Raw genomic sequence first — 19,589 nt, 5'->3', positions numbered from 1 at the left:
GTACCTGGTGAAGAAGCAGACATAGTCCTTGTTCTCAGGAGCTTATCATTTAGTGAGAAAGATGGTAAACAACTAAATAAATATCTAATTATAAAATTTGATAAATACTATGAACAAAATGGCCAGAGAGCAGTAGTAGAGAATATAGTGGTGCACTGCGAAAGTAGACAGCATGATTAGAGAAGTCCAACTGAGACCTAAAGGATGAGAAGGAGCCAGCCATAGGAAGAAGGAAAAAAGCATTCATCAAAGAAGGTAGAGAACAGGCAAAAGATCTGAGACAGGCCAACACAGCTAGAGCACTGTGGGCAAGGAGCGTAGCAGCAAGAAGAAGTCTGCAAGGCAAGTAAGAGTCACAGCATGAGGGCTGCTACAGCTTAGGAGTTTGGGCTTTATTTTTTAAGTGCAACAAGAAGGCAGAGAATGGTTTTAGATAGGCTAGATTTGGGAATCCAAAAGACAACACTGGTTTCTGTGTGAATAATAGTAAGAGGAAAGAATGAAAATAGTAAAAGAGTTTTTGCAGAATTCCGGGAGAGATGATGTTAGAGTAGACTGGGGTGGAAGCAGTGGAGATGAAAGAAACGGACCTCTGCAGTGATCTGAGCTGTGTACTGGTGGTGGAAATGAGAGGCCCTGCTGAGAAACTGGATGTGAGGCATGAGGGAGAGGAAGGTACAGAAGAGGACCATATCCTGTGCCCTGCTCTAAGTCTTGTACACCATTTGCTTTTCTTAGCATGTCTCATATATGGAAAAGTTAGCTACATTTATATTGGTGTTTTAAATGACGTATTTTTTAATAAATAGTTCATGTGCTAAAATCTCTGTTTCCACACTGCTAAGCTCAAACTCCGATTGTAACGTGCACTGATGTACACTGTCCAGAAAGAGACATACCCTAGGTGTAGTGCAGTGGAAAGAGAATTGGCTTTCACAGAAAACCATCTAGGGGTGAATCGTAGCTTTGCCATTTTGCTGGATAAATACAAAGAGGTCACAACTCTGAGCCCCAGACTCTACACATACAGGTAAGAACTCTCTCACAGTGCAGCTGTGAGAATTCAATAACTTATAGGAAGTCCTGGCATGTAAGAGAAAATCAATAAATGTTAGACTCTTTCTCCCCTTCCCTTCTCCATTACAGGGATGAGAATGCCAATCAGTTCTCAAAGTACCTCTGTAACAGAGATGAGTAGTATGACTGTTATATTTAATATAACTAGGACACACCCTAGATGAAGGACTGCAGATCCTGTTATGGGTCCTAAAGGGTACTCACATGGCATTTCCCACTATGTAACAACCACCCTCCCTCACCCTCCTGACTAGAAATGTTGCCAGATAAAATATAGAACACCCAGTTACATCTGGATTTCAGATATACAAAATATTTTAAGTATGTCTCATGAAATATTTGGGACATCCTTATGATTTATCTTTAAACCAGTTATAACAGTTTATGGGTTCCCTTTTTAATAAGTTAATTAAAATTAATGAGTTAACTAAATTTTTTTCACTGTTTATCTGAAATTTAAATTTAACTGGGCATCTTGTATTTTTATTTGCTAAATCTGGCAACCCTATGACTAGGCGAGTTTGTACTTTACTGGGAATAAACTGCTCTAAGATTCTTCCTTCACAGCCCCTTGAGATGCTCTAACTCTTCTTTGTATCAGAAGTTATGTCTCTCACCATCACGGTGCTATATTTCCACTCCTACTTTCTTTGCATATTTCATTCATTCTTTCTCGCTCTTATCAATAAATGTATGAATGTTCAAAGTCTATTGAGTGGCACTATATTAGGCATGGAATCTTACTTAATGGTCCTAAAATCATAAAAAATGTGTGTGTGCGTGTGTGTGTGTTTGTGGATGTGGATGGGCATAGGGATGTGTGCACGTGCTGAGTTAACCTTTTATAATGAAGATTATGTTAACAATACATCCTCAGAAATACATTTGGAGAGTTTTCTAGTAGTAGTGAATTAAATATGCATCCACATTAATTAAAACTATTTAAATACTGTAGTAGTAGAACCATTTACTGAATAAACTGAAAGAGAAAAGCTTCGAGTTTAACCAATAATCACTGTCTGTCAAAAGTTAAGACCTAGAAATCCTTCATTTTAAAATCATACTATGTGAAAAGAATTTGAAAGTTTAGGCCACAGTTTTATCTGTCTGAGTGCTCCTTTTGCATAAACTCAAGTGTTTCAATTTCTAGTTTCAGTACTGAGGGAAAAAAATTGAAGGAAACATAAATCTAATTAATTATATAAGACACCCAGAGCAGTGTTACTATATGCAATTGTCCCACAACAAGATAAGGAGCTTGCTCCAGAACAAAAATCAACACATCAAGAAGTTTTGCTATTAAAAAGTTGTCGGGCTGAATTCAACAAAGTATTTAACAGTATAGTTGATTTACACCCTGGTGAAAGCTCATTTTCTTACTGTAGACTGGTAACAAAAAAAAAAATTCATAGACCGGTGCCAATCTGGGAACCACAAATTGAGTAGATGGATGTAGAAGACCCCAGAGTTATTAGGCATAGTACCTTCAATATGGTGGCATAAATGGAGGGACCTCCTTCTTCTGGCCACTTTGCTAACCGAAGATCTTATTTCCTTGAAATAAAGGCATAAATATTTTCTCCATTCTAACTAAATCTAAATATCTATCAAAACAATAGTTGCCCCGATTTTAGAAAGAAGAGGATGTGTGCTTACTCTTCTTGACGTAAGTCATTGATGCTGCGGTCCAGTGAGATCATGTCACTTGCCACCATGTTAAATCCAAACTCTTTAATGCTGGCTTGAACTGCATGTTTGAATTCTGGTCCCAAAACCAATGGCTTGGCTTTCTCTCCAGGGCCACCAACCACTCCATGAGGCTCAGATTCTTTGGGTTCAAAGTTACCTAGAATCCCTGGGCGTAGCACAGGATCACGGTAGGTGAATGATTGAGGCTTAAATGTGAGATACTGCCTCTGCATTATGTCTTTCTGGTTATCTCCTCCAGCATGGTGCTCTTGTTCATTTTTGGCCTTGTTTTTTCTTCTAATAGACTCTAAATCCACTTCTACTCCTTCAACATGAGGCCATGGTACCACAGGTTTGAATCTGTCATCCCCAGGAGCTAATCCATTGCCTCCTCCGTTAGGCATGGGGTTATTGACATCTCTGTCTTCCTATACAAAAGGGAGGGGGATATACAATGAGTACATGAAGGCAAACTACCACAGTAGAGTTTATGATACCAATTTTCATGTTTAAAAAAAGGCTGAGGCAATGATAAAACAGTTTAAAATGTGACATACAAGCAGGCCATTAATCAGGACTTCCCATTAGAAGGTATCTTTCGGGATGGAAAGGAAGTACCAAGAAATAGGCTATTTCCTCACCTTGCCTTACTATTCCAAAATACATGAGTAGACGCATTTTTTACTTCTCTCTTCTTCATAAATTTAATTCTCTGTCAAGGACCTCTTATAAAGCATATTGTTATAGGTTAGAGCAATGAGGTTCTAGGATCTTTGACTAAAACAGACACTTAATAGGTCATGTTGTGCAATATGTGGTTTCCCCAGTCAGGTGTATGATAAATATAGCCTTTTGTCAGTAATACGGCCATACGGTGGCAGTGGTGTTAGATGGATGTCCCTTATCACTAGGCTGGCTTTGTACCCTAAACGGCAGAGGAACAAAGCAAAGATATGTACTCGATAGTCCCAATTCAGTATTTGCTACTCAGTGAGAATTTAGCTGAATTCAGAACTTTAAAAAACTCTAATAATTATATAAAAGTCAGCTCGGGAGCTCGGGATTTTAAAGTACACTCAATACCTAGTTTGCCCCATTCCAGAGGTAGCACAAGTAAAAAACAGATTCGGCAGGTAAAGATATTCAGTAAGGGGTGCCTCTCTTTTCTGTTTGGACCCTCTTTATCACCTTTGCAGACTTTTCAGTCAGAAATTCCAAGTGCCTTTGCTTCTGAGGTATTACATGCCCGTTTCTGCTAAACTAGTACTATTCTTTGCACAAAGCAGTGTTTCTCAGTGGCTTTAAAAATACTGATGTCTGTTTCCCACTGTCAGGCATTGTGATTTAATTGGAATGGGCATTTGGATTGTTAAAATCTCCCCATATGATTTTAATATGCATCTAAGCCTGAAAACCACTAGCTTAAAGGGAGAGCTGCTTGCTATAATTAGACAAGGGGATTATGGAGTATGCACAGCTGGGAAAGAGGCAAGGTGAATTTAGAACAATTGCAAAATAGGCTAACTAGTCTGCCACTTCACACTAAGATTATGTGATTCTTTAACAGATTAATGACAGAATTAGCACCATCTGACCAAAGTTTTTCTACAGCATCAGAACTACCCTGAAAAGTAAAGTTTAATACTTTGTTTTTAAGGAACACAGAAGTAAGGCTCTGGAATGATGTCTACTGATAGTTTATTTAGAGACCAAAATCTCTATAAAATATCAATTATTTCAGATGTAAATTTAGTAGATAAGGGAAGGCTAATGACTGATTTTAAAGAGTTCAAGAAGGAAGTTAAAAAAATTATAGGCATGTAATACAAAACTCAAAAGATTCAAAATGAAAGCAAGCTTTCCCATCTTCTTGGTAGATGCAATCACAGTTACTAACTTCCTGTAATTTTTTCTAGAGATGTTCCATGCATGTATAAACATACATGTGTATATATAACAAGACAATTTTTTTTAAACATGGAACATAGATTTTAATTAACTCATTAAAAGGAAACACATAAGATGTTACAACTGGTTCAAAGATATATCCAAAGAACAAATATATAAACATCAATAATACTGCAAAGAATTTATAAAGAGAAGCAGAACTGATTAAACTGGTCAATATCGATAGGGCAATAATCAATTGCATTCCACCAGACACAATTTCCAGCTCAAGAGACAAAAATCCTTCACATTACTATCAGTTCTCCATAATTTACAGGATTATAAAATAGCTCAAAGATAATGAGAGGGTAAGATAACCTGAAAAGCTGAGTCAGACAGCATATCCTGTCATATCCTGTCATCTTTTTGGGCTATTTCAAAGTTTTTCACAATTTTTACTTATAACACAATACTAAGTAAAAAAATACAACACATTTTGATCACATAAATGTGATGTTTTTCTTCTGGCATATGTGTTAGAGGTTGATAAAATTTCTGAATTAGGCTTCTGATTGTCACACATCTGAGTAACAGGAAGTCAGCTTGAGCCTAACTTGTGAGCCCTAGTAAGGGTCAGAGGTAAATAGGTAGAAGGCAGTCTTGCCAGAAATTTTGAAGGACTGAGGGTTTTGTTGGGAATGAACTAAACTTAAAAATAAGCATAAGTTAAGCATGACTCTGTAACAGAGAAGCAAGCATTGAAGCTGAGGGCTGATTCTGATGATGGAAAAAGTGTCTGTTTCTCCAATTTGTCTCCTGGCTCTTTCCAAAATTATATTCACTTATGGCAGGGTTGTAAGTAAATTAAAATAGAAAAATCATTATAAAATGCTGTAAGATACTAGACCCCAGCTGATGTTGAACCATATAACACAAAAAGGAGAAGGACATTCTTCCTACTTCAATTTTTCATATCAAGGGCTCTAATGAACTGGTAAATGGGGAAATAGAAAATAAGGAGAAGGAAATGTCATTAAATGCAAAAGAGTAGTTTGAACAGGTCATCAGATGTCAACATCCATAGCCATAGCACCCACTAAGTTACCTAATGGTCCACAGGGGGGAAATTGTGTATTAGAAGAACATGGGATATGATAGTTCATGAAATCAAGCTACCCAAATTGTGAAATACATGCTACGGGTTAGATTGGCCTATGCTAATATAAAAATTGCGAATTAAAATATTTCTCAAATTCACCCACTTCAACAAATTTTAATGAATTCAGTTTTCGTGCTTATCTTCCTTCAAAAACTGTCTTGATCTTTTCTTAGAATTAATGGTTCTTTGTCCAATCTTAAACTGTTGGTGTTCTCTAGGGTTCTGTTAGAAGTCTATTCACCATTCCATGCTCACTCTGGGTTATCTCATTTTCATCCAAGCTCAGTGACCAGTTTTATACTGATCATTCGTACATCCATTTCCCCAGCCCACACCATACTTCTGATCTCCAGACTTTATAGTCAATGGCTTCCTGAACATCTCTACCTCTCTGGTACCTAAATTTAACATGTGCAAAACTAAAATGTATCATTCACCTCACATCACAAACCTGTTTCACTTACTGTCTTACTTACATCAGGGACTGGAACCACCATCCTCTCAACTAATGAAATCCAGAACCTGCATTTCAAACTCAACTCCTTGTTCTCTTTTATCTACCCTACTGACATCCAATCAATCATAAGTTCCTGTCAATTCCATCACCTTTGTAGCTCCTGAATCTGGCCACTTCTATTATCCTCACTGCCATTGCCTTAATTCAGGTCACCCTCACCCCTACACAGGATTACAATAATAACAGTGATGACTGCAAACACGATGTTCTAAGTGCTTCACATATATATGTACTAACTTTAATCCCCTGAATTAGGTATGATTACATCCCTATTTTACAGACAGAAAATCTTACAGAGAAGTCACCCAAGATCAGAATCAGCAGCACATTGTAGAGTAAAAATTTGAATGCAGGCAGTCTGCCCAAGGATCCATGATCTTAACCACTATCCCTTAGTGCTTTTCATCCTAATGCATGCACTTACTCTCTCTTAAGTAAACAGCAGCCATAGGGACTTTTCTAAAATTCAAACATGAACATGTTATTTTCCCTGCTTACAACAGTCCACTAGTAGCCTACTGCCATCAGGAGAGATTATACAACAGTCCACTAGTAGCCTACTGCCCTCAGGAGAGATTATTCTCCTTAACAGGGTACAAGGCCTTTCAAGCTCCAGTCTGCATTTATGTAATGTCTCCATCACTACCCATGAGATCAGGGGTCAGCTAACTTTTTCCACAAAGGGTCAAGTAGTAAACAATTTTGGCTTTGCAGACCACAGGGTCTCTGTTACAATTATTCAAGTCTGCTGTTGTAGTATGAAAGCAGCCATAGACTATATGTATACAGGTATGGCTGTGTTCCAATAAAACTTTATTAACAAAGACAGGTGATGGGTTAGATGTGGCCCCCCCAACCGCTGCACTAAACTGTAAGGTCTGTGAAAAGGCAGGGGCTATATCTATCTTATGCACCACTGCATTCCCAGTGCTTATCCTGGGATTTAATTACTCAATAAAAATTTACTGAATAAATGAATGAATCCTAAAATTTCAGCTTTGGTGGTGAGAGAGACTCTGAGAAGAAAAGGGAAAGATAGAGAATGGAGAATATGAAATGGAAGAGGCACTTGGATCAAATAGACCCTTATCAGCAATATCCTATGAATTCACCAAGGACGTAACTCTATATTCTCTGCACAGTATTATACTCTTAATAACACTATATAATAGCGCTAGATAAATTGAATTCGCTCACTTCTCAAAGCCTGCACTGTATATCATTAAATTTGAAGGCAAAACCAAATATGAAATAGTCTAACCCCAAATCAATTAAGAATAATCATGTCAATCTTAATGTTATATGACTCAAAGAATGGCTATAAAGCAGCATAATGCTTAGTTCCCCTGAGAAGGAAAACTACATACTCCTTCCTGAGAGTGAATGAGAATCAGTAGATGCCTTTGTGACACACTGGTACTATGACACCTTCATAAGCACCAGCCAATTTACTGTACAGCCAAAATCAATGAATCACTGTTGACTAGAAATGGAAAAGAGAAGACATAGATAATTTTCCAAATTTGGTATGTACATAAAGGTGGGAATGGACTGAAAAATATAGTCACTTATCAACAGATGGTAACATGGATTACCAGAAATAAGGTCAGATTTGTCGCTAACCACTTTACAAAGACTCCAGCCCCACCCCTTCCCCCAAATCCTACTTATGTGTGATATTTTCCGAGAAGGTCATGCCTTGGTAGAAATAACAATCCTGCAAAGAAAGCAGGGAGGGAGGCAGTTAGAATAACGCAGGGGCCAGAAGTTCTGAGGAAACAGGGTGTGCTCGCAGGCTGGGGCTCCCCAGACTCCCACCAACATGTGGCAGGATGTGGGTGGAAATGTGAGGTGCTCTAGCCTCAGCACCCTTGGTTCTCTCTGCTTAGCTACAGCTGGATTTTAAGCTAATCTGACATTTTGTGCTGACTGAAGACCTTCAAGTTTTGCTCCTTTCAGTGCACTGAGAGATGCCTGCACTGGGCGTTGAGGCCCCACTGAGAATGTGGAGAGGAGCAGGGATCAAGTAATTTGCCCGTGCTTAATCAAGGCTTAAAATAGATAAACCCAAGATTAAACGGAGACCTTATTAGTCCTTGAATATCTAGTATGTCATCTCTTACAGGAAAGAAACTTATTTCCAAGTATATTTTAAGACCCCCTAAACTATGAAGAGATTTAAGGTCACTTTCCAATGACAATGCCTCTGTTAGCAACCAGGGCAGAAATGAAAATGAAGAAAGTGTGCTTCTAGATAACTTTAGGTAAATACAAAAATTTTATACAAGCTCTGGGTGTGGCTTACTAAGATAAAGTATGATATATAATTTTTTTAAAAAACAAAGAAATAGAGAAATTTTAACGCCAGAGAATTAATAGCGTGGCACACTTCCCCTCCCCCACCTGTCTTGTCTGGGAATGTTCTTTTCCTGCGTCCTCAGGGCTGGCAGTCACCCTGGCTGGGGGTGTTCCTGCCCAACAGGTAGCACACCTGTCCCATGCATTACATTCAACTGCTGCTCCAGTGTTTGATGGGCTGACTGGCCTAGGCTTTGTGTTCTTTGCTTGGCCCTGTCTCTCTGCTAAGGCCAGGTGGACTGAAGGATTCAGCCAAATCAGCCTAAGGAGGAACGAACCACTCACTACTCCTCCCTCCATCCCCGGATAGGACAGAGCCTCCAGGCTGTGGGCAGCAAGATCTCCCCTCGCCCCTGGCTGAATTGCTGAGACCCAGGGCAGCTCTGCCTCACAGCTGGTCCTCGTCCACCCAGATGGGTCTTGCACCGCTCCTCAGCAATTTTGTCTTCGATGACGCAGAGCAGCTCCTCCATGCTGCCCCACATCTTGGCCTCCACGGTGGCATACAGGCACAGTAGTGCCTCCACCTTCTTCTCCTTCAGCTGCCACATGTGAAGGAATTATTCCTCCATCTCAGGCTGAGGCAGCAGCTTCTAAACCTCATGATGTTCTTCTCAGACATCCAAAATGAAGAGCACAATGGTGTAGATCTTGGAATTGATCAAGTCCATCAGGCAACCAATCTCGGCCTCCAGCAGATAGTGCTTGTTCTTGGCTGCCACACCTTCAACGTTGGCAGAAACGATGCATTCAAAAGTGTTGGGGTTCTTCTCTTGGGAGTAGATGATGGTCTCCATCTTCTGTTTCCTGAGGAACTCCTCTCTTGTAACAATATCCCACTTGCATATGGTGAAATCCACGGTGCCCCCGAGTTGAGCAGCTTCTGGACAAGTGTCTTGGCCAGCATAGTAGGCCCGAAGAGGACAGGCTGGTGGTGCCCACAGCGGAAAGTTCACACCAGGCTGTAGGGGATGAGGCTGAGGTACTTGCTGAGCTCGTTCTCAGGATCCAGCTCTTCCTGCGTCTCCATTAAGAGCTTGGTGGCCTCCAGGGAGGACCAGACCAGGCTCCCTAGCAAGCTCTGTGAGATGATACAGACCTACTCCTTACTGTTCATCTGCTTGTACTTGTTTTCAGACCTGCTGACAAACTGAAGGAGCTGGCCAAACAGGAAACTTGCTTGTGACAGGCAGGGACTGACCCAAGTTCACTCACTGAAACTGGTTCTTCTGGCTGCCAGGTGTTCCAGAGTGCCCTCAGGGTGTGGTAAGCAGTGTCCACCTCCTGATGGCTTCCCCTATGCATCGGGTGCTACAGCTTGACCAGGAGGGGCTTACTGGGTTTGGCTGTAGCAGGGAATGTTGCCCATGTCCAGGTCATGGCCCATGAAAGTGTCAACCCGTGTGCACAGCCACCTGTACCTGGTGTTGTGAACATGCACAACATCGTCACACTTCGAGGACATGGAGCAGGCATCCAGCTGGCTGGAGATGTTCAGATTTAGGTGGATGTAGAATGAGTCCCCTAATGTGATCAGGTCCTCTTCCATGTCCTTCAGCAGCATCCAGTAGCCTGCATGGTTGACCTTGTAGAGCAGTGTGACAGGGCCACTGCACCTCTGAATGGTCCAGTGGGCCTCCTTCTTTGTGCATGTATCCAAGGGGACACTCTGCCTTCTCGCCTTTCATGCAGGCTTCTAGCAGCAGCAGCTGGTGGCCCTCGTGGAAGCCTGCCTTCTAGGCCAGGCCAGGGAGCCCAGCTTGACCAAGTGGGTGAATCTTCCACATGCTTTGCCCCAGAGCAGGATGAGCTGGGAGATGAGGCTGTCGCTGTTCAGTGTTGTGTACTGCACCAAGGGCCTGAAACTCCACACGGATGTGACCAAAGGCCAGAAGAGTCTTTCTAGAGAGAACTTCCTAAACATGAAGTTGACCTGCTCCAGGTCATAGGTATCCAGGCTCTTGCACTGGTAGGAGGAGGAAGAAGAGGAGGAAAAGTGGATGGAGAGGGGCCCAAAGGAGTAGCATTCATGACTGTCAACATCCAGGTCTAAGGCATCAAACCCACCACTGTCATTGTCTTCTTCAACCGTGCTGCGATAAAGTGCACTTTTCATATAGCATTTTATAATGGAGTTGTTTCCTGGGGGCTCGGCAGTGATTGACGTGTTGCTGCTACAGCTCCGATGGGGCATCTTGATGAAGGAGCTGGTGATGGGCAAAGCACTGGAGGAGGTGGGGCTGGAGTCTGTGCCTTCTTCATGTCCCTTGACTTGAAAATCCAATGTTTGCTTCAGGCTGATGGGGGATCTGGTTCTCTGCAGCTAGATGGCCTTCAGATTCATCCTGCGCCTGGGTGTGTGGTAAGGCAGGAAGTATTTGCTGTCTTTGGGCAACTCCTCTGAGGTTGAAGAATTGTCCACTTCTTGACTGTTAGTCCTGGAGCTGGCATCCCCAAAGTTTTGAGAGATGATTGTTACTGGCAGGTTCCTGGGCAGCTTCTGGTCGAGGCTGCTGTTATCCTTGGAGAGGTGCCAGATCTTACTCTCCAGGTTGATGACACAGGCCTCCTGCCACAACATCTCGATCTTCACCTCGTCATTCTTTTCCTCCAGCTCAAGAATCTGTTTCCTGTATTTGTCCTTTTCGATTAGGCACTGTGAGTACTGGGTCTGTGCTTCGTCTCGGGAATGGAAGGCCTGGTCCTGCTCCCCCCACCTCCTCCAGCTGCAGCATAACTGTTCAAGCAGTGCTTGTACATTTTGCAGTCCTTTCCCAGGGTCAAACACTTGAGCTCCACATCTTCATTCTCCTCCAGGTACTAGTCCCACAGATCCTCTGCCTGGTGGACCTTCTTCTGCAGGCTTCAGATCTTGCTGATGAGCTCCTGCTGGTCCTCCAGGGCCTCCTTCTGGTTGTGTTCCAGGATGTCCAGGATGGCTTTGTCCAAGTCCAGCAAGCTGCACTTCCTGGCCTGTAGGATGTACTGCAGCTCCTGATTTCTGGTCTTCAGCCTCTCATTCTCCCACACCAGTTCCAGAACCTGCTCCTTCTTGAGCAGAACCGGCTGATTCTCAATGTTGTTCTTCAGTTTCAACGACTGATTTCTCTCCAACTTACATTCCTCCTCCATCTTACTCAATCAATGCTTCAGGTGATCAATCTCAATTTGAAGGTCTCGGCTCCTCTGAATCACTACTGTGATTTTCTCTTCACTGAGCTGGGCATAGAGCATGGCCAAGTTGTAGTTGTCATCTTTCACCTTGACCAGCTCGTTGTTGCAGCTGGCCCACTCCTCCTTTATCTTGCTTGTTGTACCACTCCTGGAAGGTCAACAGCTCCACCCATGTCAGCATCAGCTGCTTCTTTCATTTTCCAGCTCTTGTGACTTGGCCAGCGGCTCGCACCTCCACAGGTCCTTGGCCTTCATCTGGTGCTGCAGCTTGATGACTTCACTCATCAGGGAGCGTGTGAGGCCCTCAGGGCCCTCCTCCAACACAATGATGGAGAATCTCCATGTGGGCTCCTTCCCAGTCACCAGGTTGTACAGTTCTGGGCAGTAAAATTCAAGTAGTTGATCTTGGATGGCAGCATGGGAGCACTGAGCACTTTGTCCTCATGATGCTCTTCAATGACCTTACACTGGCACAGGCAGAGGGTGAGCTTGGCGGGGTTGATGTAGTGACTCAGCATGTACTGGCTGCACTCCACATTCTCCCACAAGGCATCCTCCTCATCCTTCAGCATCTCCACATAGTCACCCATCTCTAGCCCTCCTCCTGGCATGTGTTAGGTGCTCAATAGACAGGAGATGCTATCCTGTTATTGAGGTCTGACTTTTACACTTTCTGGCTGGATCTTGTCTTCTCTTGAGCCAGTCTCCTGCTGGATCTGGAGCTGAGATGGCCAGGATAGTTTTGGAGGCTGGAAAGTCCATGGTCCAGGGGGTGCCCCTGGTGAGGGCCATCTTCTGGGTGGGAACTCTCTACAAGGTCTCACGACACAGGGTATCACATGTTGAGAAATGCAGTATGACATTCTGATAAGTGAATCTATTTCTTTCAGCAGGGAATTCTTAGGAGGTATTCCTGTTCTGTCTTTAACTACCAGGCCAGGATATAAACCAAAAGAGCATGGTTGACATCACAGTGACTGTTCCACCAAAAGAAATCAAGGTCAACAACTCTAATACTAAATATTAGACTTTGGCAGGGTAACCAGGCTGATAAGCTAGTTCAACCCAAACTCACCCTAGGGAATTAAACAGTGAAACTCTTGATTAAGGAGAACCGCCTATTATGTAATAGCTAATGGTTACTCTCTTATTTTCTTATTTTCTCTCAAGACTTCTGATATGTGTAACTGTGGTTGCCGTAGTGTAAGTTAGTGCTGCAGTTTCAACCACCTACTGGAAAGATTTTACCAGGTTTCTAAGGGGGTATCTTGAGCCAATTAAATGCCAATCCCTTTAACCAAATAAGCAAAATATAAAATACACTATATAATACAGGTCTGTACTGTACTATAGTGAATAATACTGAAATTAATAGGTTTCTTCCTAAAAAGATGACTATCTCCTAAAAAGATGTACTGCATATTTTAGAGGTATCAGGACAAATTGCAAATTTTTTAGTAATAAAAACTTTCAATTTTCAACATATAAATTAAAATTATAACTGACAAAGGAAGATTTCGCACAAAATCCTTCTTTGTATTAACACTGTAATCTCTAACGTTCTATTTTGTAATGTGAAATTACTATTAAGCACTTCATAGTTCAAAGTAGCAACTTTAAACTCAGGAATCAGCTCCTGGAAACCTCTGCCCTCCTCCCACAGTCCTGTGAATATTTCTAACACTGCCCTTCCTGCGTTGCCTTAGTATCTGTTTATGTGTTTCTCCCCCATCAGACTGAAGGCTCTTTGAAAGTAGTGAGTGAGTATTATTTATCTGTGTGCCCCAGGCAACTAGTAGACAGTAGGCACTCAGTACGTATTTGTTCATGAGCTGAGTAAATGAAGATCATCTAGATGTGGGCCAGCTATTATTCCCTTGCTGGAATATAAACTGACTTTGGATCCATATCTTATGCCACTGCTTGGCTTGACATAAGCTAGCAGTTTGGCAATCCAAATGAGATAACTGAAAACATTACTTCCCTACAAACCAAAAATCTGAATAATCTTTTTTAAAAATTTTTTCTCTTCTTCAGATTTGGGTAAATCATGTCTGCAAGTGAAATTTGGTACTTCGTGGAAAATGAGTACTTTATTTAAACATGAGAAAGTAAATCTGCTGATGTTAGTCTTAGTTCTCTAGGCCAATTTATCTCGCAAACGGTTTCCTGCTAAATTTGGTCCTTGTAAAACAGTAATAGGATAGAAATTCTAAATCAGGTCAGAAAAATGTCACGTAATACTCAAAGGGAAATAAAAGAAGAAATGGGCAATTAAAGGAACAAAATACAGGTTAATTTTTACAATAGAAAAATAAACAACAAATTGGTTATCCTTTTACAAAAAACTTTTATTCACAAGACTTTAATTGGCCCAGACCAAAGTTATTACTATAGACAACTAATCAAGAAGTCTATGAAACACATGAAATTTAATATTATTCATGAAATCCAAATAATTTTTATCTTTCAGGGATCTTACAAAAATTCATGTTTTAGCTTATGAACTGATTCATAAATATACATCACAGGTTTAAAAAATCTTTCATACTGTGACTATTTAATATTAACTCTTTAGATGGTTTATACTGAATTTTAGGAATCAAACATGAGTATTGAACAAATGATCAATAAATTGTTTTTAGTATATTTCAAAAGATGAGAAAGCTCTATTTGTCAGTTTATGCTGTCATTTTAGTGGTAAGAATGCATAAATCAAGTCAGGATTATATATACAAGGCACAGCAATTCCATTTAAAAGCCCCCTCTCCCACAGGTAGTAAAAGGCAGATTATAATACTTCTTAGAAATCATAAAAGGCTATAGTGGGCAGATTTTTACTCTTTCATGTTTGAGAACAAAGCACTTCATGAATTTTAAAGCTCCTAAGTAGCATTTTCATTCTAAAAATAACATAAGTTACATGAAGTTCTTTAAGAAAATTGTCAATATTTTATAATAAATATCTTACCATGTTATTTCTACAAAGTGACCTGTCTAAAAATAAGAAAGGTATCAGGAAAGAGTGAGGTGGGGAAAAAAAAAAATGAAAGCAAAGGAATGAGAGAAAGATTGTAAAATAAAATCTGTGAAGATTTTTAAACATATGAATAATTTATATATGCATATGTATTATGTACGCACATGGAGAGAGGAAATATACGTTTAAAAACCAAATGGCTTACTAGGATAATAAGAAATTAACCCTGCTGAATAGACCCTTCAAAAGAACAGTCACAGCACTTCATCAGGTGAAGAAAGGAAGAACTACTTAAAAAGCTGAATTGATTGAAAATGAGGTCACATCTGCTTCTCTTCTGCCCACTTAGGTGTTTTGGAACTTTCTTTTAGCTTGTGCCAATCAATTCTACTTTCTTACCTAGAAGAGCTAAGAATTTCTTTACTCTTTTTTAGATCATCTTTAAAATATTTTAAAAGAACATTCCCAACATCAATCCCTGGGGACCACACTGTTAACACTTTTTTTATCCAGGGAAGTAATTATTTAGCCCTGTCCTTTGATTCTTGTTTCCAACATAACAAAGTATTTTATAATCTCTAATACCAATCAAAGCCAAATAGATAGTTTAATTCTCAATCTCCCTTCACATCTGGCAAACCCAGTGAAGCCACATAATGATTTCCAAATCTTCCTGAAAACCTTATAGGAAATTGTGTCACCAACAGAATCATTAATAATTCTTAAGACATTAAGAAAAACATTTTACCAAGTGAGATCAGAATGAGGTCAACTGTGGCATTTGTGCTAGGAGAGAATATTTGCAATACCCTTTTGAAAGCCAAAAAAGCAATGTCCTATTATCCCTCTAGGGGAGAAATTCAAGAATGAATACAGCACTCCCACACGAAGTGTTCCTACTTTCTGCAGCTGGAAATGCATAAAACAGCTTTTCCTCTAGTGCTTCCTTGCTTTGCCCCTGAAGCATGGCTTTCATAACAGCTCATAAAAAAGTATTGTAATGTGGGGCTTTACAACACATACATTTTGACTTGTATGAGATAAACTCTTGCAAATCTGAAAAAAAAAAATCACCCCAAGAAAGGAAATATCTCAAAGTTTTCAGCCCAGATACATCATTCTTAAATGTGTAACAACATTTTACTACCATGTCAAGATTAGAAATCCATTTTGGAAGGGTGCAGCAAGGTAATATGATTATGTGAGACAAAAAAAAAAAAAAAAAAATGCATTCAGAAGAGATCAAGGTTATTTACATAGTAAACTTTTTGACATTTTACTTTTTAACTATCTACAGGCCTGATCCCAAGACGGAATACTTATCCAGTGATACTATAGTTTATCATGAGTGTTATTTGGCATTTAGGTTAGTATTTATATGCATCATTAAAAGACCAAAAAAAACCTGTTCTTTTAGTTATCCAAATATTTTTCACAGGCCTACAAATGCCAGGCACTCTATATGAAAGTGCAGTGTTATAGAAAAAGGCCCTACCTTTAAGGGAGTCATGGCCTGGGAGAAGGGTATGCCTCAGAAGGCTATAAGTGATGATCTATGTTTTGAAAGTAGAGGCTCCCCAGCACACAGATGGTGGGAATGATAGATAGGAAAGGTGGTGAGGATGGGACATGGGGCATGGCAACCATTCTAGGCTGGGGCAAAAGCAGAAAAGCATAAGAACATGGAGTGTTCAGGGAACTGCAAATGGTTAGGTATAACAAGTGCAGGGGACATATGGGGAGATGGCAGGAGACGAGACTTGAGATACTGGCAGTTCCTCAGAGGGCGTCTTAAGAACTGCCAATAGGTTCAGACTTTATCCTCTTAGAAATGGGAGCCATGAGGGGGAAGCATGCTAGATCAAAGCTGAATTTTGGAGTGTTATAAATGGGAAGAGGAGACAAGATGTTTTCAGAGAGATAAGAAAAAAATTAGAAATAAAATACTGGAGAAGGCGATGTGGGAGAGAATTTCAAGAAAGAAGCGGTGAACAGGACTAAAAACTGCAGGCATGATGTAAAATTAATGAGAATTACAAAACCTGAAGGTACAGGCAAGGGAAATTTTAGTCGTTCAGCAGCATGATTGACTCACCAGCTTCATGATACACAGCACTAGTGGAGGCCCCAGAAGCATGGATCTAAGACAGGCCTCAGGATGCCTCACAATTATCTCCTACCCAGCTAAAAATGGAACTATCATACTATTTTCTATCATCTAGAGTACAAGAGGCATTTCTGTGATTCTCTTATTGTTCTGCCCTAGACATGCCTTTGAAACGTCTAACTGATGAATTAAATATGTATTGAGTACCTACTCTGTACCAGGTTACATGGGTATAAATACATCCCTGCTTTTATGGAGCTTTCCATCCAGTGGAGGTAGATGATCAAATAATCATATAAATATGGTGCTGTAAGAGCCCTTAAGGAAGGTTGATCTAATCTAGGAAGTTAGGAAAGCCTTCCTTGAGAAAGAGCACATTGCTGAGCAGAGATCTGACAGATGAGAAGGTAACTAAGAGAAGAGAGGAGGGAAGAGCGTCCCAGGTAGAGAATATGTTGTGCAAAGTCCCCATAGCAGGAATGCCCAATGTGGCTGGAATACAAACAGTGAGCAGGGCTTGGTGCCAGGTGAGGCTGAAGATAGGTGGTAGCCAGACCAAGCATGGTCTGGTGCCCATGGTAAGGAGTTTGGTCTTAATCTGAGAGCAGTGAAAAGCAAGTTGATAGTTTAATGTACCTTGAGAGGGACAGGAGCATTTTGAAAAGAGCCCTCCTACTGAAGAGTAAGAGAACAAACTGGAAGGTGGATGAGGATAGGTCAGGGAACAGACAGTAGTAGCCTAGATAAGCATCTTGGTGGTAGAAAAAGAAAAGAGGTCAGATTCTAAGGTTGGTTAGGAAATAAATGGACAAATTTGATGATGGATTGGATACGGGTGATGAAGGAGAGGAAGGTGTCAGAATGACTTTAAGATTTCTACCTTGTACAACTGGATGCTGTTCACTGAAAGAGGAAACACTAAAAAAGACCGGAATTGAAGATGAATTCCTTTTTAGATATGCTGAGTTTGAAGTGCTCCTGAAACACTCAAGAAGAGAGGGAAAGAGAATTTATAGCTCAGTGAAGAGGTCTGGACTGCAGAATACATAATTGGCAGACATCTTTACATAGACAGTGGTGGAGTTTGGACGTGTTGTCCCCTCCAAAACTCATGCGGAAATTTGATCTCCAATGTGGCAGTGTTGGAAACTGATTGAGTCGTGGGGGCGGATCCCTCACAAATGGATTAATGCTCTCCCTGGGGGAGGGGGGATTGAGTGAGTTCTCACTCTATTAGTTCCCACAAGACCTGATTGTTTAAAGGACCCTGGCACCTCCTCTCCCCCTCTCTCTCTCCTCTCTCTTGCTTCCTCTCGCCATGTGATCTGCTTGTACCCGCCGGCTGCCTGCCACTTTCCGCCATGAGTAGAAGCAGTCTGAGGCCCATGCCAGATGCAGCTGTCCCAGAATCATAAGCCAAATAAACCTCTCTTCTTTATAATTTACCCAGTCTCAGGTGTTTGTTACAGCAACACAAAACAGACTAAGACAGTAATTGACATTTGATAAGACAAATGATGGAGAGATTATAAGGTGAGAAAAGGAGAGGGCCTTGTACCCCACCTTGCGGAATCCAACCCTTAAAACATTGGTGGAAGATGGTGAGACTACCAAGAAGATAGAGGGTAAGCCTAATATGTAGGAAGAAAATCACACACCAAGACAGTGTGTTCAAGACAGAGGGAGTGGCCAACAGTGTTAAATGCTATTTAGAAGCCAAGCAAGATGAAGACTGCATTTGGTAACGTGAAGCTGAAGCTGACATAACTTTAGTGAGAGCTGTTCTGGTGGTGTAATGGTGTCAAGAGCCTAATTGGATGGTGTGGAGGTGTGGAGTTGGGAGGTGTGGAAGTGGTGTAAGCAAGAATAGACAACATATGTGAAAAGTTTGCCTGCTCAAGGAACAATAGAGATGGAGAGGTAGCTGGAAAAAGTGAGGTGGAGTGAGGGGTTTGGATTTGTTTTGTTTTTAATGGGAAAGGCTTGGGCATTTTTAAAAGCAAAGGTCATATATTAAAGCACACGTGTGACAAGGTGTAATCAAAAGTAGAAAGTTCCTGAGAATGTGGAAGGGCAGGAGACAAAGCAGTGGTAGGGACTGGCCTGGCCAGGAGGGGGACTGGCCTGGCCAGGAGGAGGACAGCCCCTCTGCTGTCATGGAAGGGTGGGATGCATGCAGAAATGGGCATTTTTCTCTTCCTCTGGATCCAAGCCCTCTCTACTGCTGTCTGAATTGCTCCAACAGCCTCTTTCATTTAATGTATTCTGCATACTGCACTCAGCCTTACCTCTGTGAAACACCACTTTCTGGTGCATGTTACAGATTCTTTTAAGACTGAAAAGCTCCCCAACTTTTCTAACACATCAGGTTCAAGCTCTTTTGCCTGGCATTCAGATGCCACCCATTGTGTACTCCCTCAAGCTGTCCCATTACTCATTAGTCAGTCATGTCCCTTTAGGAGACAATTTTAAAAAAATCATTTTCAGTCCTTCCTCTAGGATTTGGCTTATGTTATCAGCCTCAGCCTACAGCACTGCCCTGGTTTTCTCTTCTTTCTAGGTTCAGTTCCAATTGCATTTATAAAGATTCAGCCCCCACCATCTGCTCTAGTTCCAATAATATTTTTCCCTTTTATGAATT

The 19,589-nt window shown here is 41.1% G+C and overlaps 1 protein-coding gene and 1 pseudogene across 2 annotated transcripts in view; both read right to left on the bottom strand.

Moving 5' to 3' along the window:
- GALNT7 (polypeptide N-acetylgalactosaminyltransferase 7) overlaps positions 1–19,589 on the bottom strand; it is a 141,163-nt gene that overhangs the window by 61,648 nt on the left and 59,926 nt on the right. For both annotated transcript variants that reach the window (XM_063077058.1, XM_063077057.1), the window contains exon 2: positions 2,734–3,194. In XM_063077058.1, coding sequence (XP_062933128.1) covers positions 2,734–3,170 — 437 coding nt within the window. In that variant the 5' untranslated portion in view covers positions 3,171–3,194. The remainder of the gene's footprint in view (positions 1–2,733; positions 3,195–19,589) is intronic.
- LOC134362222 (caspase recruitment domain-containing protein 11-like) lies at positions 9,076–12,472 on the bottom strand (annotated as a pseudogene).

This window comes from Cynocephalus volans, chromosome 13, assembly GCF_027409185.1.
Source record: "Cynocephalus volans isolate mCynVol1 chromosome 13, mCynVol1.pri, whole genome shotgun sequence".
NCBI lineage: Eukaryota > Metazoa > Chordata > Mammalia > Dermoptera > Cynocephalidae > Cynocephalus > Cynocephalus volans.
This window is presented reverse-complemented; position numbering and strand designations above follow the sequence as displayed.